Below are 17,972 nucleotides of genomic sequence, written 5' to 3'. Positions count from 1 at the left end.
TGAATTTGCAATACTCAAACATCCAACCAGAGGTGCTAATTACCAAAAAATAAATCTGCAAGTGTGAAACATAAAGCTAAAACCATGAAAAAAATCACAGAGGATTTTATTGCATAATTTATTTCAATGGGGGTTTCTTCATCTCAGTTTCCTAATGGGACTCAACAATGAGACAAAATAATGGGCATGGTTTGATTTATTTTACCAGAGAATGACGAAGCATAGCCAGAGTTAGTTACTATTATGGAATAAAATTGGTTTCGTGTGCATGGGCAGCAATTTGTGAAGTTTATTAGATCTGTCGCAAATCAATCACAGCTAAATTGTATTGTCGTTTTTCTTCCATGAATAACTTGTTTGAGTTAAATTACCAGTGTTGATGTCCGAGTTGTTAATTTTCAATCGGCAAATATTTTGAGAAAATCCAATTGAAAGAAGATTTCGTTCTTGCTGATACTTCTTTATCTCTGTGCAGCGTAAAAAAATCTGACAATTCTTGTTCAACATTTTACGTCTGGAGCACTGGAGAGAATTGTGTTAAATTTTCCCCATATTGCCTACAAGGCAATGTTGGGGTTCCAGGCAGAAACCTAGCAGAATTGGGTAGGAATTTTAAGTGGAAAATGCAAATTAGTTCTGCCAAGAAAAAATTATGTTCATCAAAAAACAAAGTGATTGATGCATGGAAAAAGCTAGAATTCTTCCAGGAAAATCTCAATCCCTTGTCCAATTGTGCATTTCTACCCTCTGACCTAGCAACTTATGCTAGTGCAGCAATGAATGGTTTCAGTGTATTCATGAATGTGAGGTGACAATGATGTCTGAAACTAATAAGGAAATCATGCACTTAATGTAGCTGCTTTAAGCACTCAGATCTTCAAATCTCTGTAGATCCTGATGTGTCATGAGAAGCCAAAATATTTTGATGTTGATATACTTGCAGCCTTTTGACTAAATTAGTTTTGTAAATGTTGAATTTGTTACTGATATACATCATGTGTTAAGTAAAAATGAACGCTGCATGCTCACCGTCTTCCACAGAACTCCATACACGTGGGAATAACACACAGTGGTCCTCAAATCTTAGTGTCCACATCTATCATTGATAAGATTTATTTGTTTTGCCATGTACATAAGAATTTATTGAAGAAATGTAATGTCATACCATGTACTCAGTTTCTTTTATCCAAGTTCGAAGAAAAATAAAGAATCTTATTTCCATGATGACTCCCTCCTACCTGACCAAATTCAAACTTTACCTCCTAAATGAAAGAGACTGTAATTTGATTAATACTGAAAAGTTGAAATACTAAACTGTTATAGGAATGGGAGGCATGATGTTTATTTATGATTTCCGGTTATTTGTAATATGCTGAAACAATTATGCCTGGAAAATTTTTAAGGGAGGCAGAATTTTCTGATGTGTAATTTTTGAAATTCTATCTCCTCAACTTAACACCTGGATTTGTTAGAACAAATATAAGCCTCCGATTGAAATATGCTCATATTCCATCAATTCATTGACCAAGTCAAGATATACTCTGGACAGATTATGTCTACAGACAGACAGACTGAACAAGGTGAATCCAGTATTCCCACTAAACTTGGGGGGGGGGGGGGGGGGGGTAATGAAGTGATGATTTGACTGTGTTGTCAGTAATGTTGGGTATAGTAAAAATTAAGGGACCAAAATATGCCCTCTCGATATATACCTTTTTACTTTGTCATCAACTATTCTTTATAGTACCACAATAGTCTAAAAATGATCTATTTAAATACCAATAGCAGTTCTTCAGGACGTAAGGATTTTCTAGGAATACAAACTGATTTGACACAAAGTAAATCAAATCAAAATGATGGAAGTACAGTGGAGTTTTGTTTGAGATATTATCACGGCTATTTATAAATCCTACATGTATAGTTCAGTACATGTCTTTTAAAATACAAAAACCAATATGGGGAGTTCAAGTTGAAGAGACATACTCGACAAAGGCAAGGCAGGGTAAATAAAGGGCAAGTAGCCCCATTTGGAGTTATTATTATTTGTGCACTGAAGTAATAAATTTTGAATTAGATTTGTGTCAAGAGCAGGTTCACTTTATGCTGCCCTGTGGGTGTATTCAGTAACATGGTTCTGTCCCTCAGTACATTGGTTTTTTGTGTATTACAGGGGTAAGAACAAAGATGACCCAACCTCAGTAACAGCAGCTCGGAGCCAGGAAAAAGCCTACATAAGGAAATGGATTTCACAATACAGAGCATCGCAGTGATAAAGGAAATACAAAACTTCATGAAATTTTGAGCCGACTGTGATTCCAGTTTACCGTCTATTGTGTAGACCTATAATGCAGATTTTATCTAATGTCTCTTGCTTTTTAATATTCATTTTTCTCTAGAGAGTGACATGGATGTTGTTATAACAGTTATCTAGTTTTTACCATTTAATGAATTATTCTGGATAAAATATTCAAAAGAAGTGATATTTCAATATCATCATGTATACCCCTGTGGCTTTCTATAAGAGGAAATGCCAATGTTAGCAAATTTGATTTGGGTTTCAATCGATTATCAATTTTCGGGAGTTTTGATCGTTTTCAAGTTTTCACTTCTGTAAAATTTGTTTTTCATCAATTTTTTGTTTCAAATTAATGATGATGTACTGCCAAAATGTTTCCATATAAAATCTTGATTTAAGAATTGCATGCCATCATTCAGATCCCAGAAAAGGTAATATTAAAAGTTGGAAAGCAGGCTGTAAGTTGTACCATTTCCCTAAACAATTTGTCTAAAACTTAATTTGTATTTGATAACATCTTTATCCAAATAGAAGAAATTCTGTTGAGGTTTGCAGTGTTATTGTTGGTTTCAATTTACAAATTGAAATTGTATCTTTCAAATGAGATGTGCCAATTGTTGAGCAAAGTATAGATTTTTTTTTCCTCATAAGAGTAATTTGTCCAGAAATTTAGTGTTGGCTTAGAGCCATATTCTGGAACACGTCAATTCCATTATACTTACTGCAAATGAGAAACTCAACAGTGATATTCATATACCACTATACTTACAGCCAACAGGGCATACAATGGATACCGCCATTACAATCATTATATCACTGTCCACAAATTGTACTGTATTATTACTAAAGCCTTCTGGCACACACACAAACAAATCTGAACTCAATACCAATTGTTTATCTGTTTACCTCTCACCTCCTCTATTTCTGGAGGATTTTTTATCCCTAGCTCTCAACAAAGTTCTCCAGGAGATGTACGTAGTATCAGCGTCTTTATATTCAGGCCATGTTTTTACCAAACATTCACAGATGTAAAGGGTTTTATCTATTTTTAAGAATTTGAGTGTATTTTTTATCTCATTTTACTTAGGTGTTTAGCAGCTTTGCACAACAATCCTAGACACATATACATCTATTATTCACTAGATTGATGCTCTTTCTCTGTCTATAAATGAATATAATGTTAGATATTTAAATGGAAATACACCAGTTTGTAATTTCATTTGTAATCCTACAAATAGATGTATTTGTAAAATGAGCAAAATTAATAAAAACAAAACTCTTTTATACTTTAGAGGAAAATATTGATGTAGATTTACATCCCCCATTCCATTTTTTTCCTTGACAAGAATATTGTTATATTCTCCTCGCCTTCCCACCCCCTCCCAACACACTTGAAAAACGATGTTTACGTGCCTATTACATACACATGTTGTTGTCACCTCTCATTGAGTATATACGGATAACTCGGTTTACCTGATCAGGATATGGGGCTCACGGCGGGTGTGACCGGTCGACAGGATATGCTTACTCCTAGGCACCTGATCCCACCTCTGGTGTGTCCAAGGGTCTGTGTTTGTCCAACTCTCTATTTTGTATTGCTTATAGGAGTTATGAGATTGATCATTGTTCGTTATCTTCACCTTTCATACAAACGTGATAGCCGGAGATATCACGGGAGAGGGCATGAATCACTGAGACCTTCAGTGTGGCAAAGCACCATCATTCCAAGGACAGCGAGTCACTTCGCGTGATCGAGTGTGCAATTGGTTGTATGGTTTCAATAAAAGTGAATTTAGATGACCACGCTATGCCAATATTTCAACGTGATTGGTCAATGAGAACAAAGTGAAATCTGTTTCATTTAAGTTTATGAGAAACATCATCCAAAAATGTGTATGTTGGATCAAACGAAGTGACATGCTGTCATTGGAACGGTACAGTTGTCATCTAGACCATCTTTGAATAATCATATTTTAAAAATAAAAAAGAGCTACTTGTCAGATTTGCAATAAGGACAACTTTTCCAGAAATTGAGCTTAATGTAATTTTTATACACACCTCTCTCTCTCTCTCTCTGTATCTTTCATTTTGAAGACGTTTTCTTCGTCTTGTATGATATCTCTGTCAACGCTTACAAGTTGATACTTCACACATCTTAAGGAAGACTCCTATCGAAAGTTAAAAATGAAGGCCACGCGGTGCTACCCCTTGTAGAATGGACTCCGCACAATTTTTGTAGAGTGCATCTTGTAGGGAAAAGAGTACCAATTCATTTCCCATAGACCTCTATGTTAACCTTTGGCCCTCTCACTAATTAACTATATCGATTTTAAACAAATGACCGCAAACATTTCAAAGTTCATTCCAAGTGTTGATAAAAAATGACAAAAAATATATAGGGTCCCGTGCCTTTTATAGGCCATATTTGTACTTTTTTACAACACAGAGCAATCTGCAGTAAATTACACACTTCATTTTAAGCACACCCCTACCATGGTAATTTCCTCAGTCATTTCTCGATTTTGTACGATAATTTTTCATCCTGACAATTAATTTGAACCTCTATAATATTTCTTTCAATTCCAAATAATTTCACTCTTGATATTAGCCAATCACGCAACACCTAGACATTTATACCTCCGCTCAATCTTGGGTAAACTGCGTCCGGGTGACGCATGGGTGACGCATACGGGGGTTGGTACTCTCATTCCTATATTCCCTTTCTTTCACATTGCGAGTTTTCTTATGCCTATTCAAGGCAAAGTTGTCCTTAATTAGATTTATAGCAATCTAACAAGTAGGTCCTTTTTTATGTGACAACTTCTGATACGATTACAAGGGCATAGGAGATGAAAGCAGCCAGGGCATGTGCCCCCCTCCCCACTTTTCAAAGTGGGCGGCACAGCGATGTCTGTGCCCCTACCCTCTTTTCAATATCAGTTATGTAATTAACATTAAAACTTAACTACAGCCCGTTTTGTTTATAGTTGCTGTTGTCGTTATGTTCATTCCTATTTCCTATAGTTGTTTTTGTTTCCTCCTTCCTCTTATTTCTTATTCCACAATTAAGGCTACAGATTGGGGTTTCTTTTTAACTGACTTTCTTTTCACAAACATACGGATTGATTTCTGCCTGTGTTTTAATAATTTATGTTATCGGTTCGGTCATCCATTTGAATGATACTAACTAATATCAGATTATATCACATCGTCGCAAACCACGAGCTTGATTACGTCTATTTAAGAAATTTAGGTCGCGTTTTCGTGTATGTTGCAGGATAACCCCCGAGGTTGAGAAATGTTTTGAAATATAAAAGTTTAGGCGTTAGGCGAGGCTTTTATATTTCAAACAACAAATCGAGGTCGGGGAGGTTATCCTTCAATATATAATACGAAAACAAGCTTTGTTTCTATTCTACTACGGTCAAGAAATATACAGCTGATCGTTAACCTATACAACTACGAATTAAGTCACCATGACGTAATGATATTTTCCGAAACGGACTGTTTCCTGACGAAAAAGATATACTAGATATATTTCAAAAAATATATCAAATATTTTATATCAACTGCTTTGAATATACAGTCTAAGTGTGTGTATCCACATGTTTGTGTACATGTGTATCGATCTCGGAATGCAGACGATTGATTTATACTGAATGGCAAATGTTCTTCAGTCTTTTACAAACTTGTTTTGCAGCATATACATGCATTGATTAATTTTTATAATTATAAAATTGAATTATCAGTTATCAACTTTATTGTTGTATTAAGCAAAACACGAAGTGCAAGCGAGATGTATATACATTTTCTCATCATCGGTTATTACGTAGGAAAGTATATCGCAGAATAATGACCGAGGCATTCCTTTGCAATGACCGTGGTAGAATTTCCATTATTTACAATTAAATATGCAAATTAAGTTATTCATTGGGCGACTGTTCCTTTACTATTATTGATCATAGTAGTGAAGCGGGAAAATGTAAGCTTGAAGTTATGAATATATTGACTCCCACGTACGGAAGAACGAGCGCTATCCCACCCACGCGATTTAGGATTTTAAAGATTTGCAAAAGTAAGATAATTTGTTAGTTTTTTTTAAATCATTTTTATTTTCAGATTCAATTTTATTGTTTTAGACAAATTAGCTTCTCCTCCTGCTACGGATTATTCAAATCAAAATTGGTCCTACTTTACCACAAGTAGGACAGATATGGAGATCTTGTGATTCTATCTTCACTCGTGATTCCTGAGGCCATCATCTTGGCAAAAATTAAAATTTGTACTTTGGCATATATATATGTGAACCCAGCTACCTGATTCCTTCCCCGTGACCCAGCTACCTGATTCCTTCCCCGTGATCCAGCAGCTACCCGATTCCTTCCCCGTGATCCAGCTACCTGATTCCTTCCCCGTGATCCAGCTACCTGATTCCTTCCCCGTGATCTAGCTACCTGATTCCTTCCCCGTGATCCAGCAGCTACCTGATTCCTTCCCCGTGATCCAGCTACCTGATTCCTTCCCCGTGATCTAGCTACCTGATTCCTTCCCCGTGATCTAGCTACCTGATTCCTTCCCCGTGATCCAGCAGCTACCCGATTCCTTCTCCGTGATCCAGCAGCTACCTGATTCCTTCCCCGTGACCCAGCAGCTACCTGATTCCTTCCCCGTGATCCAGCTACCTGATTCCTTCCCCGTGATCTAGCTACCTGATTCCTTCCCCGTGATCTAGCTACCTGATTCCTTCCCCGTGATCCAGCAGCTACCCGATTCCTTCCCCGTGACCCAGCAGCTACCTGATTCCTTCCTCGTGCTATAAGTTAAGAAATACCATCCAATCGAACAGAAAAGACAGTATATGTACATTGATTCTACAATAGGAGCTGAAACCTGTGTTACACATGACACTGAAACCCACCCGGCTCAAACAGATGTACATTCACAAAACTTAGTATAATCCTAATCTCAAAGACAGAAAGCAATGTATTGATGAGGTCTGAAATAAAAATGCAAGAAATGTCTTCAATATAGAGATAATTTTAAGTTTTTATAGTGATCAGGTTAAATTCCATCAACCGCCGAGACTGTCCACGAGTGTTTGAAAGAACTAGCACGATTTGAAAACATTCAAAGTTATCAATAAATCACAAACTAATCCTCACATGTGCGCAGTATTTCCCCCTATAACATCTATAAAACCGACATATTTTGAATTTCAACCAACAGTGTCCGTGTTGAAGCTCTGCCTCGTCACTGACACCCCCCACCCCTCACCCCACCGTTGTTCCAACAAGGCGAGTATTTTTTAATCAACTTCTGTGGATTTTCAAAAAAATAGTTTCCTTAATGCGCGTAATTTAAAAAAAAGCTACTCTGTTTTTATTTCACGAACATTGGTATTCAACAAAAACAAATATCGGTAGTAATAAAACCACAGTATTTGTTTTTACACAGCAATAAAGGTAGACGACTCACAGCGTTCATATTCGTCCACAACACTAAGCAAGACATTGATTGATCTCACACTTGTCAATCATTTTAGTTCCAGGAAATATTTAACCTTTCTTTGTCTGTAAAAACTGAGACAATCATCTTGTAAACTGGTTTGCCCACTTCTTAATAAATTAAAGTCAATTTTTTTGCATTTTTTTAAATGAATTTATTCACATGATATAAATTGTCTAATTGTATTAAAAAAATATATAAATATCACAACTTTGGTTTAGAAAACTCACAAAAAGGCAGTGTCAAAATGTGTTCCTAGGAATGAGTAATCTATACAAATACTATTATGTTAACAAGACATCTAACATTAGAAAGTAGCAAAGTACTTCTATCAAAGGAAATTATTAAACAGTTACATAAATCCTACAGCAGAAGTTATTTTTCAGAACTTTCTAAAACTATGCAATTTAATGCATGTGTGTTTATGAATTGTAAAACAAATACAAGATAATGATCCTTATTTTTGATTTCAGTGTTACATGAAGCAACATAACGGACACAGCTCTACCACATACTGTGACACACAACACAATTGGTTTTTGAATTGCCATAGAAACAGAGAAATTTTCACACTTAGTTCTTAAGGTGAATCTCAGATGTGGGTTTCAAATTCTTGGCTAGAGCGCTACAAAAATAATGTTTCATCACAGTGGAGTCCCTACTTTTTATCATTGACTATTTTCATCAACACTTTTCAATGAATATTACAAACAGTCTACAAGTTTGTCCCTGAAGAGAAAATTCATTGTACATTTTGATATTCAGACTCCACAAAACATAAAATCACAGTATTGTGTTCAATAAAGCATCAATAAAAATCTAAATGCCTTAAATAACCATTTAGAAATTTTTACTTGGATTAAATAATATGTTGACAGAGCTATGATAACCATTAAAGAAAGCACAACTACACGTATATGAGAAGATCCCGGGGTCTACCTTAAGCATTTTTAGGGGTCTAATTGAAATGGACTAACAGGATTAGGGTTTTTTACGACTGGAAGTTGTGTGCCTGACACAACCTCTAACAATGGAACTAAGATATCTGATTTACAAGAAAACGAAAAATATGTAGTGAAGCTTCAGCTTGGACTTTTTCATCAGCTTTAGTCATCAGAGCGGCTCATTGCACTCGCTATGAAAAGCAAATGAACAGAAAGTGATGATCAAGAAATATTTCTGAAAGGGGCGATCCACTATTAAAAGTGAAACTGCATAAAATAGGCAAAAATATGTATATTTGACCAATCTCAAAGGTGTCTCTAACGCCCTCCCTAACTCTGGTTCTGCACATATATAGAGTAGTATTTTCCCACTGCGCCAGTCCCACAAAGAATGAAGACAAAGTGAAAGGTGGATAACTGATTCTGTCTCACGTGTTGCCTGAATGAATGGTCTGCATGTATTTGTATGTAGACGAGAGATTCTTCACTTTAAACTTTACAAAATCTCCTAATGTAGAGCACCTTTCAATTCTCTAAAATTCTCTCTGTAAATTGCATGGAGTCAATCTGCTGTTGGCCTACTGTGGGGGTGGTGATACAGAGGCACGAATGAGGAAGTCCCAAGTGTCTTTCCACATCAGCCCTAAGATCTCCTCGGCCTTCAGACTCGTGCTTCCATAGGAAAATGGTGATAGTTTATAGAAAGCCCACAGCATGGCTATCACCAGTCCTAACATGAGGGTAGTGAGTACAGTTGGAATGTATGCTACCCTGTAAAGAATTCACAGAATGATTACGCACAATGATGGCAAAAGATTGCTTTCTTTTTTTCCTTGTCTTAATAATTGACTTTATTTACAATTCAAATTGTACCTAACCAGAACGAGGGATATACATGTACGTCTAGCAGAACCTTAGATCACTGGAAGAAAAATGTCTCATTCTGTCCAAAGTAACACATGTAAAATATTTGCTAATAAGGTATTCAGTCTTATTAAAACAGCCTTGTTTAAAATTTCCAAAACACAGACTGGATTATTTATAATTAAAGACTGTTTAGCTTATGTTAATGAGTGATGTCTTAGAATGAAACAAAAGCTCACATCATTAGAATTTATAAGATGCATTATACCAATTTATAGGTCACAGCAGAACCATGACTGATAGCATGCATCCCTTTTGCATCATTCTTGTAAGTTTGGACCAGGCAGGGCACATAGTTACTTGGGAATGAACTTATTCTAAAAAAATGAGCAGGGGGTTTATTTGATAAGAGTTTTGTAAGAATTCTCCTGACTTCACCGATTTAATAGTAGAAACACTCGAAAACGCTACCTGTTTGTAAGAAAATAGAAGTGATCTGTGAGAGCTGCCAACACCAATATCTTATACACCACACAAGGGAGATAACTGTGGAGAAATAAGGTGCGGTCTGTGAGGAAGAAGGGGAGGTAATGCAGTAAATATCCTCCCACTAGAAGTTCTCCCAAGAATGCAAATTGAGTCCAATCCTCTGGAAAAAACAAACAGGAAATAGAAAAGTATTGCAACTGCAGAATGTCTTAAACTAATAAAAACAGGCTTTCATTGATGGGTTAGCATGTAATCATAGCTAAGGAGAGTGTATTTCATCAGAAGTCTCGGGGTTTTTTTCGTTTGAAGTGCAACCAATTACAGGTTTTATGAACGACATTTGGCTAAATTGCATTTAACTGCAAGCTCTTTCCAATCATCATGGTAGTTTGTGACAACCTCCTCAGGGGACAATGATGTTCTGATATACTGGAGACTGTAATGTAGTTTTAAAATAGGTCTGTCTAGATGTCATAACTAATATGTTTATTTTTAGCTTCATTGTAATTAAAATGTAGCTATAACACAATTCTGCAATTACAGAATTTTCTTTACCTTCTTCGAGATCAAAGAATCCTCGTTGTCTCCTCATTAAATACAGAAGGAACAGACCTAGGTACACCATTACTGACAAGAAGGCTGAATACCAAATGACAGGATTCCCGATCAGATGGATCTGTTCCTGTAAAACATCAAAGCTTAAGCTTATTGCTCCTCACAGTCAACAATGACAGATGACAAACATACAAATGGACGATTCTAAGACATTTTGTCGTGTAGATGAATTTCAAATTAATATCTCATTACCTGTCAAATTGACAACATCAGGATCTCTATCTGGTAGAAGCAAATGATAAGAGAGGAGATAAGAAGAGGCCCATGGGCCACATCACTCACCTGAGTTACCTTGGCCCTGCTAACTTGTTCAGCTGTTGTGATTTTTAAAAGATGTTTTTATCAATTTTTATTCCCATGAACATTATTGACCCCATATTGTGGCCCAACCTAGCTCTAAAGGATCACAACATAACTGAAAATGAATTCACCTAACACAGAGATGCCTCAACACCAATATGACTGACACGATCCTGCTGTTCTGGAAAAGACGAAGGTCACAGGGTCATAGACCATGGTATGATATCTTGCCAAAAGAAGCCTTAGACTATATACACAAGGTATGAAAGCTCTATCTTAAATAGTTCAGGAGATTGAGTAAGTCAGATTTTTATTAAAAGTAGGTCAAACTTCCAGATCAAGGTCACAAGGTCAAACACCAAGGTATACTGTGAAAGTGGTTATTTACACTGGGGGTTAAGTACGCGTTTTTCCACATCCAACATTATTGGGGAAAAATATGCATGAACTGAATATATTATATTTAATATTATATCAACTATTTATAACTATATACACGTGGGGGAAATTTACACGCTTAACATTTGACTGTGTAATTAGTGTAAATCCCCCCCGAGTGTAAATAATCACTTTTACAGTAACAAAGTCTTGTCATAAAGACTATATATAAAATATGAAAGCTTAAACAGTTTAGGAGAAATTGATTAGGTCAGGTTTTTAAGAGAGTAGGTCATGATCACAATATCAAATACAATTGTATCATAATGTTTTGTCAAAAAGAATCTTCATACAAAATATGAAAGCCCTAGCTTGTATAGTTCCTAAGATATTTAACAGTTTATATTTTCTTAAAGTAGGTCAAATTTCAAGGTCACAAGTCAAAGTTCATAGAATGAAACGAAAGGTCTTGCCACAACTTAACAAGAGGCCCATGGGCCTAGAATCGCTCTTCTGATACATTGTAGAACAGGCAAAAATTCTCACTAACCAAGATTTATCAATTAACAAAGTTTGATGATGTTAAGTCAAATAGTAAATGAAAATTTAAATGTAACTGTCCAAAAGTAGGTCACGGTGACCTACTTTTGGTCAACACACTGAAGACTCGAGATGCATCAATTGACAAGTCAAATAGTATTCAAATATAGCCATCAAATTCCAAAAGAAGGCCACCGTGACCTACTTTTTGGTTGACACACTCCAAAGACTAAAGATGCATCAACTGACAAAGTTTGATAATTGAAGTCAAATAGTATCTGAAATATTCAGATATAAACGTCAAATTCCAAAAGTAGGTCACAGTGACCTACTTTTTGGTGGACACACTCTGAAGACTCAAGACCCATCAACTGACAAAGTTTGATGATTGTAAGTCCAATAGTATCTGAAATATTCAAATATAGCCGTCAAAATCCAAAAATAGGTCACAGTGACCTACTTTTTAGTCAACACACTCTGAAGACTCAACATTCATCAACTGACAAAGTTTGATAATTGTAAGTCAAATAGTATCTGAAATATTAAGATATAGCCGTCAAATTCCAAAAGTAGGTCAAGGTGACCTACTTTTTGGTCAACAACAAACTATGAAGACTCAAGATGCATCAACTGACAAAGTTTGATGATCCTAGCTTTCATAGTGTCCAAAATATGCATCTAAAATTGAAAATGTGAAATTTGAATGTCTGCAAAATTCAAAAAGTAGGTCACTGTGACCTACTTTTTTTTTATAAATATGTTTCGAAGCCTCTAGACGCATCAACTTACAAGGTTTGATGATTCTAAACCTCTCGGTATCTGAAATAACAACCTAAAATGTATTCATAAATGATTAGCCATAAATTCAGAAAGTAGGTCATGGTGACATACTTTTCACATGACGCAGTTCAAGGTCCCATGATCCATCAACTGACAACTTTTGATGATCATAGGCTCCAAAGTGTCCATGATATGCATCAAAATCCATTTAATAATAATTACTTGCGAAATTCAAAAAGTAGGTCACCATGACCTACTTTTGAGACAACATGATATTAGGTCCTAAGATGCATCAACTGACAAAATTTGATGATCCTAGTCCTTATACTAAGCAAAATAATCAAAGTTTTAACAAAACAAAATTTAAGGTCAACTTTGAAGTGACCTTGATACCACACCCTTTGCCCCAGGATGATGCCTTGAACATTTTTTATCTACAACCTATCCTCATCCTTATGCATAAGTTTGGTGATAATTTGCCCAGTGGTTCTTGAGAAGAAGATTTTTTAGCAACCACTACTTTTGTTTGCATTTTCCTAATTATCTCCCCTTGTTAAAGGGTCACAACCCTAGTTTTAGTAAAAATGAAAGCCCTTGGGCCAAAGATACCCTGTGACAAATTTGACAAAAATTGGCCAAGGGGTTCTTGAGATATAGCCCTTTTTCCAAAAAGTTGACGCACACCGCACGCCAGACATGGCCATGATTAGCTCTTTGAGCCTTCAGCTCAGAAGAGCTAAAAATCTACACATAAATTATGAAAAATCTACCTTATGTAGTCCAGGAGATATTGAATAGGTCAGAGATTTAAAAAGTTGGTCTAACTACAAGGTCACAAGGTTGAAATAATAAGGTCTTGCCATAAAGAATCAATATACAAAATATGAAAGCCCTAGCTTAAATAGTTAAAGAAATATTTTAAATTTTTTCCCTATATATCAGCATATAACACTTTGATCCCCTATTGTGGCCCCTAACTACCACGTGGACTATGAATTTTTACTTATCACAGCCATTTTCACCGGTGCCACTAACTACACATGTACCCAAATAAACATCATTATAAATCGTCAAACACCTGTGTCAATGTGATAGATATAAGAAGACATTAGTATCTTTATAAAGACATGTTATTGGCATAATTTATGTATTATGTATAATGAATAAGTATTGATAAAAATTAGTATTTAAGTTTCTAAATTGTTATGGGTCTGTTCATCCTTTTGGGGTAATAGTTGTACTAGTCAAAATGGCTGTAATCTAAGTGAAAGTATATTTATAGTTCTATACCTTTACTCTTTAATAGTAAATTCAAACCCAAAACGATATAATTGCCTGTGGTTTGGAATACAAAGGATCTAATTGTTCGTCTGACGATGAAAAATTGTTGATGTGACTGGCATTTGCATTGATTATGGGTACAAAGTGATATCTTTGTACAACAAACTCGTGTCCCTCCTCCAGTTGCAAATGGGCTTGCATTTAATCCAGTTGCGATCTCTTATGACATCACAAATTTGGGGAATCAGAAGTGATAATCGGCATTCAGCAAACTTCAGCAGATTCCAGTACCCTACATCTAGCCTTGGATGTATGATGGTAAGAGTTATGTAGCTACGCCTAACATTTGCAATGCTGTCGTCTATTTACTCTCCCAGAAAAACTTCCACTTTCAGAAAGCAGTGATCAAAATATTAAAATGAATTTATCAAGTTTTTTTTGGAAAACTGCCCTCTATTTCGAGGGGGAAAAAACCCCATAATTCTCAAAGAAAAATAGTTACAAACATTGAGATTGATGTAAAAAATATGTTAGAATGGACCGTATTTCGTGGGAGCTGTCAGTAGTTCCAGTTGATCAGTGATGTTAAACATGTTGTTATACGTCACTGCATACGTACTATGGCGGAAAACGTCATACATCCGAGGTTAGATGGAATCGATAGAGGTGTTTTGATAGCAATAACCGGGTAACAATTTTCTATTCAGAGTATCTTTGCACTTTGATTTCTTTGAGAATATTGTTATTAATTTTTTTTTTAAAAAAGCATTTTTAGGCCAATTCAACTTAATTAGTAGCTTATCATTTGGGGTAACAAAAAAATATGGGGCGGATGAGAGGATTCTATTTTTTCATTTTCATTTCCCGGGGGAGGGGGGGGGAGAAAAATTAATGACAAAAGGCATCACACAAAGTGTTAGGGTTAGGGTCATTTTCCTCATATTTGGTAAACTTCTAGCATAGAGGACCTTCAATACAAATATTTCCAAGTCATGTGAGGATTCTTGTCATTAAAGGGGGCTATGGATACAGAGGAGTTATCTTCCCTGAAAACCAGTGAAAATCGATTAACATCACCTCACAGTCCTGTTCAACTTTCTCTGAAATTAATTTCCCTCTGAAATTCACACTCACTGTAGGGAATTGATAACTCTTCAATTTTCAGTATCTTTTCACATTTTGTGGTCTAGACAAAAGTGTAATCAATAATGCATAAAACCCCAGTTAAATAGTCTTGTTACAGACACATTTATCTAATTCAATAAGAAAATGTGTAAAATTCTTTTCAGAACACATCAAAATAAACTATTTTTATCGACTTAAAAAAATCATGATCATGCCTATCCTTAAACTGTAACAATAGTAAACTGTGGGCTTGTACTGTAACAATAGTAAACTGTAGGTTTGTACTGTAACAATAGTAAACTGTGGGCTTGTACTGTAACAAAACTAAACTGTGGGCTTGTACTGTAACGATAGTAAACTGTGGGCTTGTACTGTAACAAAAGTAAACTGTGGGCTTGTACTGTAACAAAAGTAAACTGTGGGCTTGTACCATAACAAAAGTAAACTGTGGGCTTGTACTGTAACAAAAGTAAACTGTGGGCTTGTACTGTAACAATAGTAAACTGTGGGCTTGTACTGTAACAATAGTAAACTGTGGGCTTGTACTGTAACAACAGTAAACTGTAGGCTTGTACTGTAACAAAGTAAACTGTGGGCTTGTACTGTAACAAAAGTAAACTGTGGGCTTGTACTGTAACAAAAGTAGACCGTGGGCTTGTACTGTAACAAAAGTAAACCGTAGGCTTGTACTGTACCAAAAGTAAACTGTGGGCTTGTACTGTAACAATAGTAAACTGTGGGCTTGTACTGTAACAATAGTAAACTGTGGGCTTGTACTGTAACAAAAGTAAACTGTGGGCTTGTACTATAACAAAAGTAAACTGTGGGCTTGAAACGTAAACTGTGGGCTTGTACTGTAACAATAGTAGACTGTGGGCTTGCACTGTAACAATAGTAGACTGTGGGCTTGCACTGTAACAACAGTAAACTGTGGGCTTGTACTGTAACAAAAGTAAACTGTGGGCTTGTACTGTACCAAAAGTAAACTGTGGGCTTGTACTGTAACAAAAGTAAACTGTGGGCTTGTACTGTAACAAAAGTAAACTGTGGGCTTGTACTGTAACAAAAGTAAACTGTGGGCTTGTACTGTAACAAAAGTAAACTGTGGGCTTGTACTATAACAAAAGTAAACTGTGGGCTTGTACTGTAACAAAGTAAACTGTGGGCTTGTACTGTAATGAAAGTAAACTGTGGGCTTGTACTGTAACAATAGTAAACTGTGGGCTTGTACTGTAACAGCAGTAAACTGTGGGCTTGTACTGTAACAAAGTAAACTGTGGGCTTGTACTGTAACAAAAGTAAACTGTGGGCTTGTACTGTAACAAAGTAAACTGTGGGCTTGTACTGTAACAAAAGTAAACTGTGGACTTGTACTGTAACAAAAGTAAACTGTGGGCTTGTACTGTAACAAAAGTAGACCGTGGGCTTGTACTGTAACAAAAGTAAACTGTGGGCTTGTACTGTAACAAAGTAAACTGTGGGTTTGTACTGTAACAAAAGTAAACTGTAGGCTTGTACTGTAACAAAAGTAAACTGTGGGCTTGTACTGTAACAAAAGTAAACTGTGGACTTATACTGTAACAAAAGTAAACTGTGGGCTTGTACTGTAACAAAAGTAAACTGTGGGCTTGTACTGTAACAAAAGTAAACTGTGGGCTTGTACTGTAACAAAAGTAAACTGTGGGCTTGTACTATAACAAAAGTAAACTGTGGGCTTGTACTGTAACAAAGTAAACTATGGGCTTGTACTGTAACAAAGTAAACTGTGGGTTTGTACTATAACAAAAGTAAACTGTACGTTTGTACTATAACAAAAGTAAACTGTGGGCTTGTACTATAACAAAAGTAAGCTGTGGGCTTGTAATATAACAAAAGTAAATTGTGGGCTTGTACTGTAACAAATTAAACTGTGGGTTTGTACTGTAACAAAAGTAAATTGTGGGATTGTACTGTAACAATAATAAAAATTGGGCTTGTACTGTAACAAAAGTAAACTGTTGTCTTGTACTGTAAATCTGGACATTTTGTGTGGGGATTTTATTGTTTGTGGTATGGCGATACCCATGATTGTAGATCCTCTATGCACACTAGAAACTGAAGTAAAGCCATGAAATTAAAGCCCACCTCCCCTTTTTTATTTCTCTCCCAAAGATTGAAAGTTTGATCCCATGAAATAAATCATTTTACCATATTACTTCAGTGTTGATCAACTTTGATGAAAAGGAAAATTATCTGATGATCTTCATCTTAATATTCGTAAAATCATCATAAAATGGCTTGAACTGTTACATGTTGTCAAACTGTCGCAGTAGCCACCTCTTTCACAAGGCTACTAGCAGTCAATCCCTCCCTTTGTGCATTTCTATATTAGTGGCCAACTTCCCAATATAGCTAGTAGCCACCTTAATTAAGTCCAGTCCCTGTATTTAGTGGCTAGTTTGTACATGTACCTACATTGCTACACTTACATTGCTATGTGGGCTCATCCAGTAGGCCACGTTCTTGGAGAGGAAGGGCCATTGTATGGGCTCTGAGCTGTACTTGTGCTCCATCTCCACATCTCCCTTCGCCATGAACATCTTGTACTGGAGTTCCAGGAACTTGGTCCAGAAGGACAGGTGAGTGGGTTCTGTGGGTATCATCTCAGCATGGGCCATGTCACGAGTTTGACTCTCTTTGTCTGTACCTGATAGAGAGGGTGAAAAAAAAGTCATACAGAATGAGAGGAATATGTATTATATCAGTGATTTTTCTACATTTATTACAAGGGTCCTGTGGCTTTCAAATTGGGAAAAATTGCCGACATTTCAGTCAAATTGGGAAAAATCAATTTTATCTGTAATAGTTAACTTTTA

General features: G+C 36.0%; 2 protein-coding genes across 3 annotated transcripts in view; one reads left to right on the top strand and one right to left on the bottom strand.

Annotated features, from left to right (window-relative positions):
* Positions 1-3,587, top strand: part of LOC125679045 (dipeptidyl peptidase 2-like) — a 91,265-nt gene extending 87,678 nt beyond the window's left edge. Inside the window, exon 12 of one of the 2 annotated variants that reach the window (XM_048917947.2) lies at positions 2,171-3,587. In XM_048917947.2, the coding sequence (XP_048773904.2) occupies positions 2,171-2,270 (100 nt within the window). In that variant the 3' untranslated portion in view covers positions 2,271-3,587. The remainder of the gene's footprint in view (positions 1-2,170) is intronic. The other variant, XM_048917948.2, reaches the window with a different exon arrangement.
* Positions 3,588-7,930: 4,343 nt separating this feature from the next.
* The window catches only part of LOC125679055 (protein O-mannosyl-transferase 1-like), a 49,908-nt gene continuing 39,866 nt past the window's right edge, over positions 7,931-17,972 (bottom strand). Inside the window, exons 31-34 of the mRNA XM_048917966.2 lie at positions 17,586-17,803; positions 10,654-10,780; positions 10,081-10,258; positions 7,931-9,516 (exon numbers count right to left, since the gene is read on the bottom strand). Of these exons, the coding sequence (XP_048773923.2) occupies positions 9,324-9,516; positions 10,081-10,258; positions 10,654-10,780; positions 17,586-17,803 (716 nt within the window). The 3' untranslated portion in view covers positions 7,931-9,323. The remainder of the gene's footprint in view (positions 9,517-10,080; positions 10,259-10,653; positions 10,781-17,585; positions 17,804-17,972) is intronic.

This window comes from Ostrea edulis, chromosome 2 (genome assembly GCF_947568905.1).
Source record: "Ostrea edulis chromosome 2, xbOstEdul1.1, whole genome shotgun sequence".
Taxonomy (NCBI): Eukaryota; Metazoa; Mollusca; class Bivalvia; order Ostreida; family Ostreidae; genus Ostrea; species Ostrea edulis.
The sequence above is the reverse complement of the archived record's forward strand: the minus strand, read 5'-3'. Positions and strand labels throughout refer to the sequence as shown.